We start from the raw sequence: 26,041 nt of genomic DNA on the forward strand, positions 1-26,041 counted from the left end.
TAAGCACATTTTAAGGCTATGGAAATACAGAATTTCAAAACTGTTAACCTTTTTCCTCAGTGACACTGCCTTACTAGAAGAGGAATTGAAGAAACTGATTGATGCTTTGATTGAGAATTTTCTTGAGCCCAGTAAAAATGGACTGACCTGGCGTTCTGTTTAGCCTTCACCAGAACATCGTTGCTTTGCCCCGGTCCATGGAACAGAGCAACCAAGAACTCCATGCATTGAACTCATGTTAGCATTCTCTCTGTGTGTCATCTGGCCAAGTATCTTTTTCCTTTATTTTCTTTCTTTTTGGTTGGCTAGCTAAACAAACTATAAATATTGAAATGAAATGGCTGGGAAGAAATGATTCAAATTTTTTCATAATCCTGAACAGAAGTCATTACATTAGAAGTATTATGGTAACACGTCATTCTTCCTTCAACAGAAACAAACTACAAATGTGAGTTTTCTTATTAAAGTGTGATTAAGCTTAGTTATATATTCTTGTGATTGTGTATAGCACAGTTTTTCTTAAAGGAAGATAAGTGTTGTATAATTGTAGAGTTAGTTAAGGAAATGAATCCATAAGATTGGCAAGAGAGTGGCGCTGCTCCCAGAATACTGTGGAAAAGTGTCATTGTTGCATTGCAGATATTAACTTACAAATTAGAGTATTTGAAATAGGATATTTAGCATTTCTAGGTTAGAACAGGTGTTACAATTTGTGGTTTCAGCACCTCTGTTTCAGGTGTTCTTGGTGCAGTGTAAATTTATTGTATTTATTTAAAAGTCTAACATTTATCGAACATAAAACAATTGGTGGCAACACTCCCAGTGGCGTGGTTCTTTCTCAGTGCCTTCTCAAGGCATGGTTTGAATTGAAATAGTGTTCTTCCATGGAGTATAATTTAATCAGTTAATTTGCAGACAGTTAAAGTCTTCCAAACTATATAGGTACTTCTCCTCTATTTAAAATAGATTGTTGATTTAAAAATCTTATGAATGTAAGTAAAAATCTTGATAAAAACAGGCTCAGTATAACTAGCTAAGGATCTTCATGTTAGAATTGTGTCAGCACAGCCTCTAAGTAAAGAAAAATACTGGAACTAAGAACGGAGCTGTGAATTTTTAATTTAAAAGTCTGACATTTAAATTACATTTTTACAAGAATATATGTTTCTTTATCACATTAAGTAGTGCTCATTTTACTAAGAAATAGAACATCCAGATTTTAGATCTTACAAAACAAGCTACATGTTTTAAAACTAAAGTCCAGTTTATCCTAACATCTTGCTGACTTCTGTAGAGTTTTTCATCACGAGTACTATTTATCTCTTTTAGTGGGGGAAAATTTTTTGGGAGGGGAATGTCACTTTTGGTTGATTCTGCATCTCTGAAAAAGAGTTAATAGAGAAGTGTTGTTTAATCTTCTCAAAGTGTATTCTGTCCTGTATTGCTCACAGAGTACTTAGCACACGTGGTATAGTTAAGAGTTAATAATCATGAGGCCTTGGATGTACATAATTATACTAAACAAATTGCCTGTGGGAGATAAGCGATATGAGAGAATTTATTTCCTTGAAAAATAATATAAAATTAAACAGACGAGAATATTTATTAAATCATGGTTTGATTTATTGCAGCGATCAGCTAACATTTGGCTGACTCCAGATAATCCAAATGTGATTTTCAAATTACTGTATTGCCACTATTGTTCATTTGTTCCTTCCTTACTTTCTTATAGCTGAATCTTGTGTGACTGTAGATAATAGAGCTAAATGTAGAGTGCTATTCCTGAATGAGTTTGTTTCCAAAGGCTTTGCACTAAAGAAGAAATGTGTAGAATGTTTTGCTTTATTTGCTTTTAGGAACGTAGATTGTCATTTAGGAAATGGCCTATATTCTACAAAGTGGTATGAACAATGCTATATATATATATATATGAAAAATAATGTATGTTCTGTTTTAGTATCTGTGTTTCAGTGACTGAAGAACAAAGTGGAGCTAAAATGATACAACAGCTCATTCATAATCACTAAAGCCATGCTTGTCATTCTATTATAAAGAGAACAGTTTTGAATGCAACAATATAATGCAACAGGAGTCATCTTAATCAAGGTGAAAAGTCATTAAGGCTTGGATTCTTATGTCAAAAATTTAAATATCCAAAGTTAAAATGTTACAAATGTTCTCAAAGAGTATAGATTGAGGGAATTATTTGATTCTAGCCAAGCTCTTGAGCATGATATTTAACAAGAGCTTGACATAGTGGGTGTACACTTGTCTAACAAAATAAATTCAGTAGCACAAGACAACCAAGAAAAATAGAAGTACTGGCCAGTAGGACCCAGCCTTAGGATCTACATTATCTTTTTCTTTATGTACAGTATCATGGAAATGAATGCCTTCTCATTAAGTGTGTAGATCAAAACTGATATTTTCTAGAGCTTTGAGGAAAAGAAAAGAATTAATCAGGCAAGCTTAAAGCACTAGAAATAAACAGTAGAAATAAACAATAGAAAAGTCAGTAAAGTGGCAGGGAAAATGCTTCATGTGAAGAGCAAACTTACCACCCGAAAAGTAGGAAATGAACTGGCTGCGGGCAAGTTGTTGACTTGTTGTTATGATGAGCAGATAGTGATGCTTTTGTCTCCTTTCATTAGTGACTGCTAAGAAGCAGCCAGGGAGACCTTTGAGGTGGTGAGAAAAAGTACCCCTCATAGGATTCAGTTCCTGTTAGGATGGTGTGTTTTCGGATCATATGGGAACTGGAGAGGGGAGGATATAGCATAAATAAAAAGGAATGAAATATAGATTGAAAAATAAGACCTATAAGAAAAAGCACAAAAGATTAAGATCATTTAACTCTGGAGGGGAGGAAGTTGTTGAGATAGTTTAGTAACTCTTGAGTTATTATTTAAATCTTTTATTGAAGAACTCAAAATAAGAAGTAATATAACAGACTGTTCTCCATCTCCAGCAGGGACAGTATAAAAGGGAATAAGGATTTTTTTTTAATACAATTAAACATTTTAGAATTATGGCATATGCTAAAAAGCTATTTAGCACTTTTTTAAAGTTCCTTCATTGAAATCTCAGGTTGGAACAAAGATGATATCATAAAGAGCATTGAAAGTAACATTTGAGTTTCACTCCATATCTGAAAGAATTTAGCTCACAAGATAGTTTTTGTATATGTTGAGTAGTAGATGCATGAGTGCAGTCTTTATTCACTGTATAAAGACCTGCTTAATTAAACCTGTAAATTCAGTGCGACTTGAACATAATTCCGTTCATCTTGAAGAATGTATAGGATATTTGAGGAGTTTGTTTTGAATATAAATTATTATTACTTGGATGTTGTAACTTCAGCAGACAGAAAGGTTCTAAGAGAGTGGATGTTTGGAATATCTATATAAGGAATAGACCTCCTATTTCTTAAGCAAGTTGCTTCTGGAATTGATGCAACAAAGATACTAGCTGAAGTTTAATGGAGAAATTGTTCTACAGACTGCTGCTATTGGTGTTTCTCTCAGATGTTTTCCACTGATGTTTGTGATGCTTGAAAACTCCAAATTCTGCTTGGATAAATTTGTTTTATGCCTTTTTCTCTCTACCTCCCTCCTTCCCTAGGTGCCCTTCCACATTCTGTTACTGTGAAAAAAACTGTTGCCCTGTTACCTCACTTATGAGAAATCTTAACTATATTCATTCAGACTGCTTTAAGCTTATTCCTAAGCTGTTTTTGTTTATGGACTTTTGGTTATTTTGTTATTACTGTGAGAATATTTAAGACATTGTAAGAAGTAATTTTAAATCTGTTGCATAATCTTTTTTGGTCTGCTTGGATACTACTGTATATTAATTTATTATGGCCTTTTACAATTCACTTGTTTTCTGAGATTGCTCTAGAAACTGATGAAGAAAGACTCCTACTAACCAAAATGAATGGTCAATTGATCTGGCATTTTATTTCAGGTTTCCTTGTACTTTGGGCATCCAAAGCCCAAGATCTGAGGAAAAAAAATTTTTTTTTTTACATTTGTCCCTCAAACCATCTTACCATAAACCATGAGGAGTCTAAGTGGAAAGGAGGGAATATCTCATTGTTGGACTCTTTACACAGCCTAAGTTTACTCCTGGTTGGAAACAAAGTTAGTGTTTTCTGTTGGTGACATTAAAATATTCACCATACTATTACATTCATTAAGACATAGCTTCTCTTTGCTAATTCAAGACTGTGTACTTAAAAAAGAGAGCACAGAAGAATGACGAAAGTGACCACGGTAAGGGCAAAGTGGCGTATCTTTAAAGTTTGCTTCTCGAATTTTTCCATCAGCATAATCCTAAAGCAGAGGAGCAGGAATGTTTTGGGGGAAGGGGCCTGAGAGCAAAATCAGAAGCAGCCTGCACTCAAAATTTCGTGTTCTGTCTTGAAAATGTGATTTTTGCATTCTCCGTAATAAAACTGTTTTAGTGAAAAATGATACCTTCGCTCTTCGTGGAAACTGATGCCACCAGAAAGAGGCACTGTGTTTATCACGTGGACTCTCAGTTTTCTCCCCCATCCCCTGCCTCAATTGCTATATACCCCCGAGGGGACACACTGACTCTAGTGTGACAAATATACATAGAACGTATATAAGATGTTCCCTTTAGAAGGTGACCTTTGAAGGTATTAATGCCAAGTTGAAGTGACCTGAAATAGTTTTAGTACCACTGAACCTTATAATATACTCCAAAGCATTTACCAGTTTCTTCTCATTAATTATTAGCATCCCGTGACTAGGAAGGAGCACCTGACTCTCAGCTCCCTGAGAGCAGGGATCATGGTTTATTATTTTTCATATCCACACCACCCACCACATGTTATAGAGTACTTAGTTAGTGAAAATAGGAATTATGGAATTTCATTCTAAAGAAACAAATAGTTTAGGCAATCGGAAACATTACTTTTCTGATTCAGCTTTTAAAACAGTTCTCAATACTGATATGTATACTAAGTAATGTTTATTAAGCGTGCACACTCTTAAATACTCTGTTTCTTTGGCAAGAGCAGAGCATATTCCTATTTTGAAGTTGTATGTAATGCCTACTATTTTACACTCAAAGCAAGATGTTGGCCAAGAAGGTTAAGAAAGTGTCTGTGTAGACTTAGTATCACTAGTATTAGTGCTGTTATAAGCCTACTAATGCTGCCTTCCAAGGGAGTCACAACTAATTGGATACCGTTTGATAAATTTTTGTCCAGTGTATAATTCATATGTCTGAAGAGAGCCACCCAAACAAGATTTGCACCTGTATGTGATGAGGCCTTGTGTTATAGGCTGAAACAAACTCTTTGTATACGTCATTGAATATGCCAGATAAAATATATGCAGTTAAGAATTAATTATTTGTCTGTATACCAGTAATTCAAAATTGTACCCTTGTTTCAATAGTTTCTGTCAACATCTTCTCATTTTTCCTTACAGACTACCAGGGTGTATCATAAATACTCCCTCTGAGAATTTGCACTTTAAGTATTTGTGTGCGTGGTTTTAGCCAAATGAAGTGTTATCAGTAATAAACAGGTCTCTTCATAGGCGTAAGTTTCTGTGTAATTTTTATTATCTTAGGTATTACATAGTTTATAAAGTTTGCTATCCAAACTGAACATGTTCTTAAAATATATACATGATATACCCTAGAAACTACTTTGACCCTAAATAAGTAGTGTAGCTCATTACTCAGTAAATATTTCTTTATTGGTTAACCAAAAGCTTCCCTGGTGGCTCAGAGGTTAAAGCATCTGCCTGGAATGTGGGAGACCTGGGTTCGATCCCTGGGTTGGGAAGATCCCCTGGAAAAGGAAATGGCAACCCACTCCAGTACTTTTGCTTGGAGAATCCCGTGGAGGGAGGAGACTGGTGGGCTACAGTGCATGGGGTCACAAAGAGTGGGACACAACTGAGCGACTTCACTTTCACTTTCACTTTAGCCAAAAGTCCCAGAAGAAAGAACTATTACTAAATCTTTTTCTACCTTATTTTTCTCCTTCTCTTCTTTATTTTTTTATTTTTTCCTTCTCTTCTTTAATTGACCTAATTTGTCTGCCCATGTTGCTGCTGCTGCTAAGTCGCTTCAGTCGTGTCCGACTCTGTGTGACCCCAGAGACGGCAGCGCACCAGGCTCCCCCGTCCCTGGGATTCTCCAGGCAAGAACACTGGAGTGGGTTGCCATTTCCTTCTCCAATACATGAAAGTGAAAAGTGAAAGTGAAGTCGCTCAGTCGTGTCCGACTCTTAGTGACCCCTTGCACTGCAGCCTACCAGGCTCCTCTGCCCATGGGATTTTCCAGGCAAGAGTACTGGAGTGGGGTACCACTGCAGCATCAACTAACATAATAAAAAGTTAAAGGTTTGGAAATCCCTCAAAGAAGTAACTATGTATCTGTGATAGAGTGGTGGTCATGCAATTAGTTTCCAGGGTTGTTAGGATTCTGTGGTCCTGGTCTCCACTGCCTGCTTCCTCTGATCAGGTTCAAAGGTAAGATGAGTGAGAATAACATTCTACAAGATAATTTTATCACCTTCCTTGTATATTCTGAAAACCATGCTAACCCCAGCCTTACCTTTTCCTCTCTTTTATTGTTGTTTAAGCACGTAAACAATACATTTAGTATTACTACCTGTCTCTGTAGTCTCCACAAGCATAGCCTTTTCACTACATTACTATTGCCTAGAACTGTACATGGCACATAGAAGGTATCCAGTAATATTTACTGGTTGAATTAACCCATCTCACATTTCTGCATGCAGAAGAAAAGCCCTGAATTCTGCTTTGATTCCACACATGCACAGGGTTGCATGTGATGAGACATATGCAGCAGTGATTCCACCCCTTTTAGAGATTTACAAGCCCATTAATCAGTATCTCATTCAGGCAACACCTACTTCTCACTACCTCTGGGTCATCTCTGCCCATGTCCTGCTGAAATCTCAAGCATTTTCTTCCCACTTTCCTGGCCCCATATTTTTCTGGCTTGAAACCTCCAAGTTGTCTTTTATTTATCATGCCACAGGATATGTACTAATTGACAAGTTATTTTTTTTTCAATTGGAGTACTTTATTAGTTGATTCACAATGTTGTTCGTTTCTGGTGTACAGCAAAGTGATTCAGATGTGTGTGTATTTGTGTATATGTGTGTGTGTGTTTTCTTTTTCATATTCTTTTCCACTATGGTTTGTTACAAGATGTTGAATATAGTGCCCTGTGCTATACAGTAGGACCTGGTTGTTCATCTGTTTTATACGTTGCATCTGCTAATCGTAAACTCCTAATTTATCCCTCCCTCACCCCTCTTCCCCTTTGGTAACCAATTAGTTTGTTCTCTATGTCTGTGAACCAGTTTCCGTTTTTATAAATTAGTTCATTTGCGTTATTTTTTAGATTCCACATAGAAGTGATATCATATGATACTTGCCTTTGCCTTTACTTAGTGTGATAATCCCTAGGTCCATCTACGTTGCTCCAGATCGCATTGTTTCATCCTTTATAATGGCTGAGTAATACTCCATTTTATATGCATACCATGTCTTCCTCCTTCATTCCTCTGTCCGTGGATGTAGGTTGTTTCCATGTCTTGGCCATTGTAAACCGTGCTGCTATGAACATTAGGGTGCATGTGTCTTTTTGAATTAGTTTTCTCCAGATATATGCCCAGAAGTAGGATTGCTGGATCATATGGCAACCCTATTTTTAGTTTTTTGAGAAACCTCCAGACTGTTTTCCATAATGATTGCACCAATTTACATTCCCATCAACAGTGTAGGAGGTTCCTTTTTCTCCACACCCTCTCCAGCATTTATTATTTGTAGACTTTTTGATGAGGACTATTTTGACCAGAGTCCCTTGGACTGCAAGGAGATCCAACCAGTCCATTCTGAAGGAGATCAGCCCTGGGATTTCCTTGGAAGGAATGATGCTAAAGCTGAAACTCCAGTACTTTGGCCACCTCATGCGAAGAGTTGACTCATTGGAAAGGACTCTGATGCTGGGAGGGATTGGGGGCAGGAGGAGAAGGGGACGACAGAGGATGAGATGGCTGGATGGCATCACTGACTCGATGGACGTGAGTCTCAGTGAACTCCGGGAGTTGGTGATGGACAGGGAGGCCTGGCGTGCTGCGATTCATGGGGTCGCAAAGAGTCGGACACGACTGAGCGACTGATGTGATCTGATCTGATTTTGACCAGTGTGAGCTAATACTTCATTGTAGTTTTGATTTGTATTTCTCTAATAATTAGCAATGGTGAGCATATTTTCTTGTGCCTATTGGCCACCTGTGTTTGACTAGTTCTTTAACAGCCTCTGAAGGTAAGGACAAGTCCATTGGCCTGAGACCCACCTAAAACAGGGACCAAGAAGCTAACTTAACCTAAAATAGCAATGGGACTGTTATCATCCCCAGGGGAGAATTCATGTATATTTAGATGGAAATGTATTAGAGGAGGGATTATAATAAAAAGGCTTCCCTGATAGCTCAGTTGGTAAAGAATCTGCCTGCAATGCAGGAGACCCTGGTTGGATTCCTGGGTTGAGAAGATCTGCTGGAGAAGGGATAGGCTACCCACTCCAGTATTTTGGGCTTCCCTTGTGGCTCAGCTGGTAAAGAATCCGCCTGTAATGCAGGAGACCTGGGTTCGATCCCTGGGTTGGAAGATCCCCTGGAGAAGGGAAAGGCTACCCACTCCAGTATTCTGGTCTGGAGAATTCCATGGACTGTATAGTCCATGGGGTCACAAAGAGTCAGACACAACTGAGTGACTTTCACTATAATAAAAATGTTTATTTATTCTCCATCTTTCCTCTCTTGTCTTCTCCAAATAGCACTTCTTCATTCCTGTTAGTGATGTGACTGTTCTCCTGTTTATCTTTATTTCCCTCTCTTTACCTCTAGTTCTAATCATTAAATAGACCAGTCTTACATGGATTTGCTTTAGATTATGTCTTTGACCTTTATCTCTCTGCTTCATTCATTCATTTTATAAATATTTTTTGACCCAGAAATATGTAGGAACCAAGGGCACTGCAGAAGGCTAAGAAGTAGGAAAAAAGACACAGCAACCATGTTACTGCTGGAACAGCAGGATGAGAACACTGTTCCCACGGCCCCACACCACCAGGTCACCTGCATTTATTCTTGATGACTTTGAATTCAAAGTGCCTGAAGACAAGGCCTCAGTGGCCTGGCCTCTTGTCACATGCCTGCCTCCTTGCTGAAACTAGATCCTGGTAATGGAAGGATCTGACCCCTCAGCTTCCTTCTGAATGGCGGCAGGAGGCAGCGTGCTGCAGTTACCCTTCCGTCAAGACACAGTGACAGGAGGTTAACTCACCAGTTGAAACTGTGGTGCAGACAGAAGGTGACCATTCACTGCAGTGCCAGAGTACTGGAGAATAAGTAAAAGCTCAGAAACAGGAAGAGGAGGGACATCTTAAGCACAGACAGCACAAGCATGCAGAGAACCACGAGCAGTTCAGTACTGCCATGTTGCGAGCAGGGATGTGAGCAGAGACGGGAGAGGGCCCTGTGCGCTGTGCTGCAGAACTTAGACTTCAGTCAGTAAATGATGAGAGTCATGGGAGGGTTTAAGCAGAAAGTCTCCAAGAGATGATGGTGGGGGCAGGGAAAGTATGAGAGAATCCACCACTGGAAAGAACCTTGAAGGTCATCTTATCCAATCTCATCATTTTCTACCATTTGACTACCAAATGGGATAAAGATTTGAACTTCTGCAGTGACAACTTGCCAAGACAAGTTATTCTCTTTGAAAGAAAGACTAGTAGAGAGTTTTTATTATGTTCAGCTGAAATCTGCTTCCCGCAGCTTCTATTCTTTGGTTGCACTTGAAAACAATGTTATCCAAAAATCTGTTTCCTTGACACTTGAAGGCTTTTCCCCTCAGTCTGAATATGCGTAATTCAGTAACTGTTTCATGTGTGACCTGATTTTTAGATCCCCTTTACCTTTCTAATCACCCCATAGACAAATTTCCAAAGAGCTGGGTCCAACATTAATATAATACCATATGGACTCTAGCCTGCCAGGCTCCTCTGTCCATGGAATTCTCCAGGCAAGAATACTTGAGTGGGTACCATTCCCTTGTCCAGGGGATCTTCCAGACTGAGGGATCAAACCCGGGTCACCTATGCAGACAGATTCTTTACCATCTGAGCCATCAGGGAAGCCCCCATAACACTATATATATATATATATATATATATATATACACACACACACACACACACACACACACATATATATAATATAAATTTAATATATATAATTTATAAATATATAAAATTTCAGTTCAGTCGCTCAGTCGTGTCCAACTCTTTGTGACCCCACGAATTGCAGCACACCAGGCTTCCCTGTCCATCACCAACTCCCGGAGTTCACTCAGACTCATGTCCATCGAGTCAGTGATGCCATCCAGCCATCTCATCCTCTGTTGTCCCCTTCTCCTCCTGCCCCTAAACCCTCCCAGCATCAGAGTCTTTTCCAATGAGTCAGCTCTTCATATGAGGTGGCCAAAGTATTGGAGTTTCAGCTTTAGCATCAGTCCTTCCAAAGAACACCCAGGACTGATCTTTAGAATGGACTGGTTGGATCTCCTTGCAGTCCAAGGGACTCTCAAGAGTCTTCTCCAACACCACAGTTCAAAAGCATCAATTCTTCAGTGCTCAGCTTTCTTCACAGTTCAACTCTCACATCCATACATGACCACTGGAAAAACCATAGCCTTGACTAGATGGACCTTTGTTGGCAAAGTAATGTCTCTGCTTTTGAATATGCTATCTAGGTTGATCATAACTTTCCTTCCAAGGAGTAAGTGTCTTTTAATTTCATGGCTGCAATCACCATCTACAGAGATTTCGGAGCCCCAAAAAATAAAGTCTGACACTTTCCACTGTTTCCCCATCTATTTCCCTTGAAGTGATGGGACCAGACGCCATGATCTTCATTTTCTGAATGTTGAGCTCTAAGCCAACTTTTCCACTCTCTCTCACTTTCATCAAGAGGCTTTTGAGTTCCTCTTCACTTTCTGCCATAAGGGTGGTGTCATCTGCATATCTGAGGTTATTGATATTTCTCCCGGCAATCTTGATTCCAGCTTGTGCTTCTTCCAGTCCAGTGTTTTTCATGATGTACTCTGCATAAAAGTTAAATAAGCAGGGTGACAATATACAGCCTTGATGTATTCCTTTTCCTATTTGGAATCAGTCTGTTGTTCCATGTCCAGTTCTAACTGTTGCTTCCTAACCTGCATACAGGTTTCTCAAGAGGCAGGTCAGGTGGTCTGGTATTCCCATCTCTTTCAGAATTTTCCAGTTTATTGTGATCCACACAGTCAAAGGCTTTGTCATAGTCAATAAAGCAGAAATAGATGTTTTCCTGGAACTCTCTTGCTTTTTTGATGATCCAGCGGATGTTGGCAATTTGATCTCTGGTTCTTCTGCCTTTTCTAAAACCAGCTTGAACATCCAGAAGTTCACAGTTCACATATTGCTAAAGCCTGGCTTGGAGAATTTTGAGCATTACTTCACTAGCATGTGAAATGAGTGCAATTATGTGGTAGTTTGAGCATTCTTTGGCATTGCTTTTCTTTGGGATTGGAATGAAAACTGACCTTTTCCAGTCCTGTGGCCACTGCTGAATTTTCCAAATTTGCTGGCATATTGAGTGCAGCACTTTCACAGCATCATCTTTCAGGATTTGAAATAGCTCAACTGGAATTCCATCACCTCCACTAGCTTTGTAGTGATGCTTTCTAAGGCCCACTTGACTTCACATTCCAGGATGTCTGGCTCTAGGTCAGTGATCACACCATTGTGATTATCTGGGTCGTGAAGATCTTTTTTGTACAGTTCTTCTGTGTATTCTTGCCACCTCTTCTTAATATCCTCTGCTTCTGTTAGGTCCATACTATTTCTGTCCTTTATCGAGCCCATCTTTGCATGAAATGTTCCCTTGGTATCTCTAATTTTCTTGAAGACATCTCTGCTACTGCTAAGTTGCTTCAGTCGTGTCCGACTCTGTGCGACCCCATATACGGCAGCCCACCAGGCTCCCCCGTCCCTGGGACTTCCCAGGCAAGAACACTGGAGTGGGTTGCCATTTCCTTCTCCAATGCATGAAAGTGAAAGTAAAGTCGCTCAGTCGTGTCCGACTGTTAGTGACCCCATGGACTGCAGCCTACCAGGCTCCTCCATCCATGGGATTTTCCAGGCAAGAGTACTGGAGAGATCTCTAGTCTTTCCCATTCTGTTGTTTTCCTCTATTTCTTTGCATTGATCGCTGAGAAAGGCTTTCTTATCTCTCCTTGCTATTCTTTGGAACTCTGCATTCAGATGCTTATATCTTTCCTTTTCTCCTTTGCTTTTTGCTTCTCTTCTTTTCACAGCTATTTGTAAGGCCTCCCCAGACAGCCATTTTGCTTTTTTGCATTTCTTTTCCATGGGGATGGTCTTGATCCCTGTCACCTGTACAATGTCATGAACCTCCGTCCATAGTTCATCAGGCACTCTATCAGATCTAGTCCCTTAAATCTATTTCTTACTTCCACTGTATAATCATAAGGCATTTGATTTAGGTCATACCTGAATGGTCTAGTGGTTTTCCCTACTTTCTTCAACTTGTCTGAATTTTATTTTAATATAAATTTTGTTTTATATTGTTTATATAAAATTTTATAAAAATATAAATTTTATAATATAAATATATTATATAAATTTAATGTATAAAATTTAATATATAAATAATATTAATATATATGCCAGCCCAGAGTAGAAAAAGGTGAGATTTCTAACTGATATGGGGGCAGCACAACAGGTGTCAGGAAGAGGGCTTGGCCTACAGCACACTCTTGTTGCAGGAAGGGAGACCCCTTCCAGGCCTGAGAGTGGGCTTTTGTCTAACAGTTGGAAATGAGTTGTCTGATGAGACACACAAGCTGACAAAGCAAAAAACTTTATTGGGAAGAGGTGCCTGGACTGAGAGCAGGAGGTTAAGGGACACCGGGAGGTCTGCTCTGCCATCTGACTCGCTGTGCTGGGTTTTATGGTGATGGGCTTAGTTTCTGGGTTGTATCTGGACAATTATTCTGACTCAGGGTCCTTCCCAGTGGCACATGCATTGCTCAGCCAAGATGGATGACAGTGAGAAGGATTCTGGGAGGTGCTAGGACACGTGGCATCTCCTTTTGATCTTTCCTGAACTCTTTCAGTTGGTGGTGGCTTATTAGTTCCATGTTCCTTACTAGGACCTTTTGTCATAAAATAACTCAGGCAAATGGTTACTATGGTGCCTGGCCAGGTTGGGCGGTTTCAATCAGTATGTTTCCCCTAACACTTTGACATCTTTTGCTTTATGAACAGCTGCTCCCTTAATCCTCAACTCAAGCATCATCTCTTCCAAAAAGCCTTTCCTGGGGACTTCCCTGGTGATCCAGCAGTTGGGACTTTGCCTTCCAGTGCAGAGGGTGTGGGTTTGATTCCTGGTCAGAGAGCTAACATGCCTCTCAGCCAAAAAACCAAGACATAAAACAGAAGCAATATTGTAACAAATTCAATAAAGACTTTAAAAATGGTCCACACCAAAAAAATCTTAAAAAAAAAAAAAAGGCCTTTCCTGCCTGTCACCCACCCCCACCCCACCAACCACAGTGGGCAGGGCCCCACTCCATCCTGCCAGAACTCCCTTTGTTACAGCACTTCCCACGCCACGAGGAAATGGTTTCTGAGTGTGTCGGACTCTCCCAGTGGATTGTGAGCTCCCAAGGGCTGGAACTGGCTGACTCAGTGCAGTTCCCCAGAGCCCAGAACCAAGCCAAGAGGATAATGAGCCCTCAGGGGAAAAGAAATGTTTAGCTGAAGTGAACTGAATTGGAATTTGAGCTGCATTACAAGGGTAAGTAGGCTGTGAATAAGCAAAGGGGATGAGGCGTATTTGGTATATGAATAAATTCAACTCAAAGCAAAGAAAATCTATGGGTGACAACTGGGAAACAGGGAGACATGAGACTTGCTGGAGGCCTTCCTGCCAGACTGGCTGCAGCAAAGTCATGAGCTGGAGTTGGAAGGGTGGGTAGAAACCAACCTGAGGCTAAATTAGGAAAGTTGGAGTAGGGAAAGAGTAGGAGAGTGGGCAGGGAGCAAGGGCAGAAAAAAATAGTAACTGGATTAGTTTTTTTTCAGTTGTTTGCTATTCCCGCATCTGCAATGCTTCCCCCTAGTGGACAGGGATCAGAATCCAAATTCAACGCAAGCATCTCTCTTTACAGTTAGGAAAGTCTGAGGGTCAGGTTGGGGATCAACTTGAGGCCACAGAGTGGATTCCTGCAGAACCCAAGTCATCTTCTTCCCCCTGCTGTCTTTCCCCCATGACCTGAGGGTGCCTGGTTAATATGCATTCAGTGAATCTTAGTCTTCAGTCAGGAGTCCTCTCTACTTGTATTCAGAGAAAACTAAGGTCCAGAGAGCAGTGATCTACAAAGCAGTTCAGGGGCAAATCTGGGACTAATACTCAGGTCTCCCAAATGGCAGTCCCTTTCTCCTTCTGTATAAATATTTAGTAACCAGAGCTTCCCAGGTGGCTCAGATAGTAAAGAATCTGCCTGCAATGCAGGAGACCCAGGTTTGATTCCTGGATCAGGAAGATCCCCTGGAGAAGGGAATGGCTACCCACTCCAGTATTCTTGCCTAGAGAATTCCATGGACAAGAAGCCTGGTGGACTACCGTCCATGGGATTGCAAAGAGTTGGACACGATTGAGTGACTAACACTTTTACTTTCAACCTACCAGGAGCAGGACCCTGAACAAAAAGTTGGTAAGACATAACCCACATATTTTAAAAGACAAAAACAATTACAATGCAATAGAATTGCAGTAGTAAAAGTAAGTATAGAATGCTGCAGGAATAGAGGGGTATCTTTGCTGGATCCAGGAAGGGCTCTAAACAATTGGTGGGAGCCTTGAAAGAATAGCTAGAGGTAGAGAAAAGAGGAAAGACCTTGCAGACACAGGAGACAACAAGAAGAAAGCAGGAAGAAGCATCCTGCAGAGACTGGAAAATAGGTTTCTGATCTCAGCCAATGGCATAGATTTTACACACTTTTTTCTGGGTGAAATGTCCGAAGTTCCAACTATCACTCTGAAGTTGGTGACCTACATACAAGTCTATGTGTTTAGGCCAGACCTTTCTAAGCTTCAGAGCCACACAGGATTTCAAGAAGAACTGAAACATGCATCTTGAGGCTTAATAGTGCCACTGCTTCATTCCATAGGCCAAGAATGTCACAAGCCCACTTCAGATTTAAGGAATGGAGAAATCGTCTCCATCTTTTGATGGGAGGAATGGCAGGGTCACAACTCAAGAGTATGGATTCAAGGAGGATTGAAATATAGTGATCATTTTTTAATCCATCACAGTATATACTCTGTGACTGTAATTGTTCACACTCCTTCCACAGGCAAAATACGCTTACCTCCATTTCAGAACCCCTAAAAGTCTCTTGCTGTTATGTCATCAGGCTGGAAATCTAGGATCTTACAATCTACATCAGGTTTGTAGGTGACTTGATGAATGTTGTTCTTTCTGATCTTGATACCTATGTATTTAAAAGACAGCAGACATTTCTATTCAAGAAGGAAAAGCATGAGAGATACATAGTCATCCTTAAACAGAGGCAGTTCTGGACTCCAAGTTGACAAAGTTTGTCAGGTCCCCTCTCCTGGGAGAGGGAGTATTCCTTGCTGAGGCCTAAATTCTGCTCCCTGGGGGTACTTCCCTAGTCTATTGATCTCTGTGCTTCTTGCTCTGCCCTCTGGACTATGCTTTGTCCATCACCTTCCTTGGCTACTTCTGAAGAAGTGGCTCATATTGGCAACTGAGTGGCAATTCGAATTATTTAAGTCCCTTTTAGTTCAGGTTGGTGATACTTTCACATGTGTAACCAATTTAAAATTTTTGTGGGTCTTCTATGTATCTGATTGTAGTCTACTCCATACTCCAAATGCCACATTCACCCAATCGTTTTTGAGACATCTCTCAACTTTATCATTGCTATTTTGGCATTAGGTTTCGATGGATATTGCTCTTAAGATTTCAAGAAGTCTTTTTGTCTAGGAGTCTACTAGACATCACTTTAATTCTCTCAAAGGTCTTTACAAAGTGTGTTACAGCCACACCTTTGGTATGATTCACATCTCCAGGCTATATTTCCCCATAACAATTCTTCGCTGGCTAGAGAACTTCAAGATGAAGTTTTATTTTTTAACATAGTAAGTTCTGGCCCTCTCTCTTCTCTCTAAATTCATGTTTCAAGCAGGCCAGTTCTTTCTTTAATTCATACCTCTCTTCCTGTTACAAGGTTATCACACCCAGTTGGGAGCACCCAACTGACACAACATTCTCCCTAGAAATTTCCTTAGTTGAATCAAAATTTTAGTATTTTCTCCCATCTTCCCCTAGTTACCACGACAGTTTTGCCAATTGTTTTGCACTATAAAACACAGATTACCATTTTTCTAGCCAGTCACAATTTCCTCATCATTTTCCCAGATTTCACTGTTTACTTGCCAGTTTTCCAATCTCCACCCATCCCTGATCCCAAAGCCATTGCCATGAATTTTGGGTTTTTTTAATTTTTAAAGCAGCATTTCAGACACCAGTTCTATAACAGTCAACTTTTGCCACAAAACAAACTACCCACAACTTTAGTGACTTAAAACAATTATTTATATATCTCACAGTTCTGAAGTTTGGACTGGGATCAGCAGGCTGGTTCTTCTGGTCTTAGTTAGGTTCACTTATCAGATGAAGGTCAGCTGCCAAGTCAAGTCGCCTGGGTGCTGGTTAGCTCACGATGGTCTCAGCTGGGTCGGCCAAGCTCTGCCATGCTCCAGCAGGTGAACCCAGACTTGTTCACATGGGTGCCTGCATGGGGTTCCAAAAGACAGGACTGAAGCATGCAAGGCCTCTTGAGGCCTAGGCTCAAAACTGGCACATTGTCCCTTTTGTTGTATTTCATTGGCTAAAGAAAATAATAAGGGGAAATTGACTCCTTAATGGAGGGAGATGCAAGCTCACACCATAAAGGGTGTGGATACAGGGAGGAATAAGAATCATGGCTGTCTTTATTTATTTATTTAAATAAGAGGATTTTATTGATGGCATTTTTATTGTCTTCATAATAAAACAAAATATGAAGCTCAAAACTGGATCACTTGGCCCTTTCTCTTCTTATCACCTCCCAGCTCAAAATGCTTGCATCTCTTAATAGCCAGCATTCTCTTTGATCTACAGTTGGGCTCAACACATTCAAGCCTCAGTACAATCTTCTTTGTAGTTTTAGCCTTTTTCCGGAAAATCGGCTTAGTCTGCCCACCATAGCCACTCTGTTTCCTGTCATAACGCCGCTTTCCCTGGGCCTACAGAGAATCCTTGCCCTTCTTGTACTGTGTCACTTTGTGGGGCTGGTGCTTCCCACACTTCTTACAGAAAGTCCGACGGGTTTTTGGAACATTCACCATGTTTGCGAGAGCGATACCAGCACAGAAAGCATGGCTGTCTTTATAGTCTACTTTGCCTTCTCAGAGGCCATCCTCCTCTTGAATTTTTTGTGTCCTTCCCTTCCAAAATTTTAAATTTATCTATGTGTACATATATACACGCACACATATGGTATTATTTTGTCAGTTTTCAGTTCAGTTCAGTTCAGTCACTCAGTCATGTCCGACTCTTTGCAACCCCATGGACTGCAACACGCCAGGCCTCCCTGTCCATCACCAACTCCCGGAGTTTACTCAAACTCATGTGCATTTGAGTCGGTGATGCTACCCAACCATCTCATCCTCTGTCATCCCCTTCTTTGACTTTAAATGAATAGCTTCATATATACTAAAGAATTTATGTAACCTAAGTATAAAATATAAAGAATATAGTACTTTTGTACCTACCACTCAGAGAAAGAAATGGAATTTTACCCATACATTTAAAGCTTCCCATGTACACCTACCTCCTAACTAAACATTCATTTCTCATCTGGATTATGCAGCAGCTTCCTAACTGGTCTTTCTACCTTGGCCTTGCCTCCTCCAATCAGTTCTTCCCACTATAGTCAGAATGATCCTTAAAAAACAAAAATCTAATTGCATCATTCCTCTACTTAAAACTGTTCAGGTGCTTCCCATTGACCTTAGTGTAAAAGTAAACTTAAGAGTAGGCCCTTCATCATTTGGCTCCTGCTTTTACTTCATGACTCACTTTTGCCATGTATCCCTCCATGTGCTGTGTTTTTTTCTCAAAACTGTTCATTGGTTTTTAGCCAAGTGGCTACCATAATTCCTTGGACCTCCCCCTACATGGCATATGTCACTGTTGTTCTTGACTGTTTACTTGTCTGTCTCTCATCCTTGCTATAAGGACTCCGAGGACAGGGAAGTCATCTGGCTCCTCTGCTGTATTGCTGGTTACCAGGAACAGCACCTGGCACAACGGATGCTCAGTAATGGTTAAATGAATGAATGGATGAGTGGTAGGCTCTGGGGACAAAGAGACGCTCCACAAAAAGCTAGTCCCTAGTCTAGGGGCTTCCCTGGTGGCACAGTGGATAAGAATCCACCTGCCAATGCAGGAGACACGGGTTCAGTCCCTGGTCCAGGAAGATTCCACAAGCCATGGAGCAGCTAAGCCTGTGAGCCGCAACTGCTGAGCCCGCATGCCCTAGACCCCGCGTGCTATAACGACTGAGCCCACACACTGCAGCTACCAAAGCCCGCGCACCAAGAGCCTGTGCTCACCAGCAAGAGGAGCCACTGCAATGAGAAGCCCTTACACAGCAACAAAGAGTAGACCCCACTCACAACTAGAGAAAGCCCGTGCAAAGCAGCGAAGACCCAGCATAGCCATAAATAAATTTTTTAAAAAAAATCTCCTAATCTATTGGAGGAGAGATACATACACTGAGAAATTAATCTTGTTTCTAAGCAAACAGCAAGTGTTTGACAAGGATTATGGGTTTGAATTGGCTTCTAAATTTCACCAGGGGGCGCTATAGGAATACCTCAGATTTCTTAAAAAATATTAGATTTCTATAAAAGAGCAAGTAGGGTCTTTTCAAGGAAATTTTCAGAGATGTAGTGGTTGTTTTGTGTTAGAATAAACTCCCTATTCTGTCCATTTGAAAGAGCTATAACAGCCATCTGCAAATTTGAAGGACTGAAGTAACCTCTCTTGGTGTCTATTTTATACCTGTAGTGGTTCTTCAACTTGGAATCACAAGAGGTTTGAAAAACATGATTTAATTTATCTTCCACACCAACCACTAGAAGCCAAAATAGGGGTTGTTGTTATTATTTCCATCTTAAAAGATGATAACTCTAAGGCTCAAGAGGTGACGTAATTTTCCCAAGGAATCACAGCTGGTAAATACCCAAGCAGGCACTTGAATCTGTCTTCCAAATTCAAATGTATTCATTTACGAAAAACAGTACGTATTGAGTTCACAGCTCTGGAAAATATGATAGGGCTATAGAAGCCTGGCCTCCAAATTCAATGTCTTAGAAGAAAAGACTGTCAGAGCTGGAGGGAACTTTGGAAATCACCTAAGGTAGCGTTCTCAACTTAAATGTGCACAAGAATCACCTTATGAGCCTGTTAAAAAGGAGTCCTGGACTTCGCCTCCCCTTCTCCTACATTTTGATTCGATGAGTCTGGCAGCACTATGTCTTCTAAGCACATCCACTTTCCCCACTATGATTCTGGAGCAGATGTACTGTGGACCACACTTGTAGAAACATCAATCTATTGGTTTAATCCTTTCATAACACAAAGGAGAAGAGAATGAGACATGAGTGTCCCAGAAACGCTTCTTGAAGGGAGACTAAGCCAGGAGCTAATGAGCACCTGAAGTAATGATGTAGTGGAAAGAGTACTCAGCTGAGAACTGGAGACCCTGGGTTCAATTTCAGGCTTTGCCATCTTGCTGCTGAATCACTAATCTCAATGAACTATGGTTTTCCCAACCATAAAATGCAAAGGAACAATACATACCTTATAGGCTTATTGTGAGGATAAAGGAGATGAATATTAGAAAAGACCTGGCAAAGGACCGTCACACAGAGAACCCTCAATAAACAGCTTGAGTAGGAGGATTATTTTGAATGCTCTATTTGCTCTATTCATTCTTTTTAAATGAGTTCCCACTATTGCCTGGTACTCTGCTAAGCACAGCCCTGCCTACATGAAACTTATGCTCTGGTGGAATAGATAGACATGAATTATATAAAAAAGAAATTACAATTGTAATAAGTGCTACCAAGGGAAAATATAGGGGTGTTTTGAATATTAGGGGGATTTGACCCTAATCTGCAAGCAAATGAAAGATTCTTGAGGAAATGAGTTAGTCAGAAATTACACATGAATCAGGAAAGAGGTTGGCAGGAGCAGGAAATGAAAAGGCCAAAGGCCAACATGGCTGGTGTGGAGTGAGCAGGGGAGAGTGGCATGACATGAAGCTGATGATGATTTCTGGGAAAGCCTTTCTCTTCTGTGCCTTGATATTTATTTTGAAAGTCATGATCTTTTCCTCGATCCTTTTATTTCTTCTTTAACTTTCTATTTTTGCACTTAAAAAAACTAAAATAATAGTAACATTTCTTTAACGCTAACATCATTTTTTAGTTTTTAACATTCCAAAATAGAAATTGTGTAATAATGCAAGTCAAAAAACAAACAAAAACACCTTGCTGAATACCAAACAGGAACAAAAATTGAACCTCACAAACTTAGCTCCCTTGGAAAAGATCAATTCTATTGTCACATAATTATTTGTCTTTGTAATATAATTTAGTTAAAATTCAGTTTGGCTTTAGTCAAACTTGGAACCCTGTTGTTATTTAGAGTGACTTAAAGTTCTCTGTGATGCAGAATTAAAATAAAATGTTATAATGTAGGAAATTCTGTTTGTTGGAAGATGTCTTGCCCACTGAATGCAGCTATAAAATCTAGACAGAATAGAGCAGGCATTTGAGGACTCTGTAGTCAGACTGGGGGGAAAGGCCAGAATTTGAAGCACCGCTGAACTGGTAGTGAGTTTCCTCTTTTTGATCCTCAGTAGCCTTAAACCTGTAAGTGGACCCCAGGTTGAGGACTGGGAAAGCTACAGGGGAAGCCCTCTAGCTCTGGCTCAAGAACAGGGAAAGAGGACCGTCACATTGATGTGGAGGGGCTGGGTGGGGGGTAACATACACTTGTTTTTTATCTTTTGTTCTCCGTCCTCCTGCACCCCTCCCACCAGGCAATCCTGCAGTGATGGGCCACAATGGAAGTGGTGGTAGTGAGTGCCTGCTACTGCTGCTGCTACTGCTGCTAAGTCGCTTCAGTCGTGTCCGACTCTGTGCGAACCCATAGACGGCACTTAAGTTATCTTATGTATTCTATTCGCGCACATTAAAACCACTTAAAATAATGCTGTAATTTTTTCTTTCAACAATCCCAGTAGGGTGGGGTAAACCCCTGTTGAATTTTTTCCTCCCTCTATCCGCCTGTGACTTGGGCCCAGACACATGAAAAATACACAGGAGAGAAGAGGAACTGAACCTCCAACTTTTTTGGCCAGAGGGCTCAAAAGTGGGGGTTTCAAAAGACTGGAAAGTATCAGAAATCACAAGAGAGGGAGGAGCTCAGGAGAACAGCCCATAGTTTCTGACCTCACCCCTGAACTGTGCAAGCATCAGTCTGATGCCAAATAGCATACCATGTACTTGGGTACTGGGTATGGAATAGACCACTGTCCAGATCTGAAACTGGCCACTGGGTGGTGTACACCTTGGACAAATCTGAATAACATGGCAGAAACTTTGAAAACTGGATGACATTTTGGAACCACAGAAGCAGGTCAGTACTTCTGAATCAAACTGGGTGAGCTACATGCTAAAACAAACAGCAAAAAAAAAAAAAAAAAATTACTATTATCCATTAGATTTAAATGAAATCTAGACATTTATAACATAATATTCAAAATGTCTGGGGCTTCCTAGGTGGCACTAGTGGTAACTAGAGGTATGAAAGTTAAAGTGTTAGTTCCTCGGTCGTGTCCGACTCATTGCAACCCCATGGACTGTAGACCACCAGGCTCCTCTGTCCATGGGATTCTCCAGCCAAGAATACTGGAGTGGGTTGCCATTCCTTCTCCAGGCAATCTTCCCAACCCAGGGATTGAACCTAGGTCTCCTGCATTGCAGTCAGATTCTGTACCATCTGAGCCACTGGGGAAACCCAGTAGTGGTAAGAACATGCCTGCTAATGCATAAGACAGATATGGATTCAATCCCTGAGTCAGGAAGATCCCCTGGAGGACAGCATGACTACCAGCTCCAGTATTCTTGCCTGGAGAATCCCTATGGACAGAGGAGCCTGCAGGGCTATAGTCCATAGGGTTGCAAAGAGTCAGACATGACTGAAGCAACTTAGCATGCATGCATACATTCAACATGTCTAGTATTTAATCCAATGTTATTCAGCATATAAAGAACCAGGAAAATCTACATTAGTATGAGAAAAGACAATCAACAAATGTCAAGGAAAAGATAACACAAATGTTTAAATGATTGAAGATTGTTATAAAATGCTCCAAGAAGTAAAGGTGAATGCTCTTGAAGTGAATGGAAAGGTAGAAAATGTCAAGAAAGAAGAGATATAAACAGGAGCCTAATGAAAATACAAAAACCAAACTAAAAAATTGTGAAATTTACTCACCAGCAGAATATACCTGATAAGGGAACAACTCACTGAACTTGAAGATAAATCCATTAAAATCATCTAATCTGAAAAACAGAGGGAAAAAGATTTTTGAAAAATGAACACAGCCTTAATGACCTATGATGCAGTACCTAATTTATGTCATCATAATTCCAGAAGATTTTGAAAAAGAAATATTTGAAGAAATAATACATGGATATTTCCCAGATTTGACAAAAGCCAAAGTGAGAAGTTCAGTGAAGCACAAACAGCAAGCTGAATCCAGCAACGAAGAACAAGGTTTATCCCAGAGTACAATGTTGGTTTAACAAACAAAAATCAATCATGATAATACAAAATATTAATACAAAAAATAAAAACTACATGATCATCTCAAAAGGTACACAAAACATATTTGACAGAAACATTAAAAAAATTAGGAACAGAAAAAGATCTCCCTCAACCTAGTTAAGGCATTGACAAAAAACCCACAGCTAACATCATCCTTAATGGTGAAAGACTGAAACCTATCCCTCCAGGATCTGAAATAAGACAAGGATATCTTCTCTGGTCACTTCTATTCAACATTACACTGGAAGTTCTAGCAAAGTGTTGATAAATTAGTAAAAAAGACATAGCATCTAGATTCACATGGAGGAAATAAACTTCATTTTCCAATGTTTTGATCTTTCATGTATATAATCATAAGGATTACACACAAAAACACGATTAGACATAATAAGCAATTTCAGTAGAGTCACAGGATACAAGATCAGTATACAAAAATCAATTGTATTTCTATATATTAACCCTGAACAATCTAAAAAAGTGAAATTAAGAAAATAATTTCATTTACTGTTCAATAATATCCAAGGGAAACTATTTATATGAAGCATCTATAGTAGGTAAATCCATATAGACAGAAGGTAGATTGGTGTTTGTCACATGGGAGGGGGATAGAGTGACAGCTAATGGGCATTTTTTTGGGGGGGTGAATAAAATGTTCTAGAGTTAAATAGTGGTGGTGGTTGTACAACCTTGTGACTATGGTGAAAATGAATGAATTGTACACTTTAAAAATGTGGATTTTTATCGTATATAAATTATATCTCAATTTTATATATATATCTCAATTTTTATATATATCTCAAATATCTCAATTTTATATATATCTCAATATATATATCGTATGTAAATTATATCTCAATTTTACATATATGTCAATTTTTAATTTTAACAAAGTTATATATAATTATCTAGTTCTGTCTGCCAAAAGGACCTGGGAGCAGAGACATTCCAGTTGCAATGAGCACACCTAGCACCCAGATCTTGGTATCTGAATACAAGGAACCAGGGCTCATGGTGCGAATGCTTGATTCCAGGACAGGAGAAGGGAAAGTACAGACAAGTTGGAATATCTTGGAAGTAATAAAGTATGGAAGTCCTCAAGGAATAAAGGGAACATATCAAAAGGACACAGGAGCCAGATTGAAGGGGCTACCACTGGCCAACTCTAGGGCAATTTGAGTTTCAAAATAAGCAAGTAATGAATTATAATTCATTCAATGAAATTCATGAGCCCATACTGATGTCAAGTAAGTGAATATGTAACTGGGGCACCTCAGGATCCTTAAATTAATCACACTTGCAAATTTCCTTTTGCTATGTGAGGCACCATAGTCACAGGCTTTAGGGATCAGGACATTAGCATCTTGGAGGGGGGCCATTATTCTTCCTACTACAATGCTCAACCTTCTATGAGCAGAAAGCAGGCTAAGATGACTACTCAGTTGCAAATACAGACCCTTAGCCATTCCAACATTGCCACCATAAGGGGATGTGTGATAAAGAGGAAGTCAGAGTGGAGAGAGAAAAATTAAACAATTGTGGTTAAAATACCTTTATTTTGCAAATTTTACATATAACATATATAAATACATATAACAATAAGAAAATAATGTTGGGTTCTGCCACCCCTCAATCCTGAGGCTGTTGGAAAGGATTTGTGTAAGTTAGGGGCCTTGAAGCTTAAGCTTCAAAAAGCTTCATGGTAAATCCGCCTCTGGTAGCAATTAAGAAAACGGTACCCAGACCCAGACCACCTGGGTTCAGGTTACTGCTCTACACTTATCAGCTGTGTATGTTGATTGTGTTGCCGTTACAGGTTGGGTTCTCCAGAAGCAGATGGTGAGATGATGCTTGAAGTGCAAGATATTGCTAGGGATCAGGGTCTGTGAAAGCACAGGAAAAGCAGAAAGGGCAGAGGAAGAGGTCAAAGAAGCTTGACAAAGCCTTGGTCTATGTGGCAGGAGGACTAGAGCCTGTCAGAGCTGTCTCATGTTGGGCCTAAATAACTGGGCTTTTATTCTCTCACCTTGCTGAGTCACTGGACGACTATTAATGCCCTTAAAAACTTCCACTGGTGGGATGCAGAGGGAGGTGAGACGGAGGTTAAAAAAAGAAGAAAAGGTTTCCACTGGATTTTCATAGTAAACAGCCTAAATTTCTTAGTATGACATGCAAAACCCCTTCACAATCTGACAGTCCCAGCTCCAAGGAATTTCTCATTTCTGCAACTCAAACTATTTTCCATCTTTAAACCTTGGTATACGTAAGTACCTTCTCCAGGAAAGCCCATCCCGCCCTTGCAGTATAACAGGTGCTAAATATTTGTTAAATGAATGAATGAGTGAATCAACATTGCCTGGGAAAGAGGGGGAAAGGGTAAGTAGTAGGATTAACAATACTTTTGTTTGCTTAAATGACCATGGGTATGTATTGCAGAGCAATGACCCAGGACCCCAGAAGTTTTGGTTGCATGGGTCCTAGATTTATCACGCACTGACCCTAATGGCCGTCACCCTCCTTACCTCCGGTCAAAATTCTACTTATCTTTGGAGATAGTTCAGACGTCAGGTCCTGTGTGAAGTGTTTTCCTTCCCCCTGGTCTGTCACAGCTCTTTATTCACACCGCTGTTACCATACCACAACGTTTACTCTCCTGATTTGTCCATCAGAATCCAGGGATGTTTCTGTATTTCCACCCCTTGATCCAGGGAGTGAATATTTTTGAATGACGTTGTACAGCCATAGACTGATGAATTCATTCCTCACCACGCCCGTTGCCTTAATTTCCCCAAGTGTGAAATAGGCACAGTGGAAATGCTTCCCCGGGGATGTGATTGGGGGACGGCGGGGGACACTGAGGTTGCACGCAGCCCACATGCAGTCCGAGGGGCAGGAAGGTCGGGGGTGGAGAGCGAGAG

General features: G+C 40.2%; 1 protein-coding gene, 1 long non-coding RNA gene and 1 pseudogene across 2 annotated transcripts in view; 1 reads left to right on the top strand and 2 right to left on the bottom strand.

Moving 5' to 3' along the window:
• The window catches only part of PGM2L1 (phosphoglucomutase 2 like 1), a 56,464-nt gene extending 51,987 nt beyond the window's left edge, over window positions 1–4,477 (top strand). The window contains exon 14 of the mRNA XM_027562922.1: window positions 61–4,477. Coding sequence (XP_027418723.1) covers window positions 61–163 — 103 coding nt within the window. The 3' untranslated portion in view covers window positions 164–4,477. The remainder of the gene's footprint in view (window positions 1–60) is intronic.
• A 10,951-nt stretch (window positions 4,478–15,428) lies between these two features.
• LOC113905507 lies at window positions 15,429–26,020 on the bottom strand. Its single transcript, XR_003514678.1, has 4 exons — window positions 25,646–26,020; window positions 22,794–22,861; window positions 16,785–16,970; window positions 15,429–15,642 (listed from the first exon to the last, which is right to left on the bottom strand). It is a non-coding gene; the product is annotated as an uncharacterized LOC113905507 (long non-coding RNA).
• Window positions 17,184–17,581, bottom strand: LOC113905506 (annotated as a pseudogene).
• Window positions 26,021–26,041: the final 21 nt, after the last annotated feature.

The sequence above is a fragment of the Bos indicus x Bos taurus genome, chromosome 15 (genome assembly GCF_003369695.1).
Source record: "Bos indicus x Bos taurus breed Angus x Brahman F1 hybrid chromosome 15, Bos_hybrid_MaternalHap_v2.0, whole genome shotgun sequence".
Lineage (NCBI taxonomy): Eukaryota > Metazoa > Chordata > Mammalia > Artiodactyla > Bovidae > Bos > Bos indicus x Bos taurus.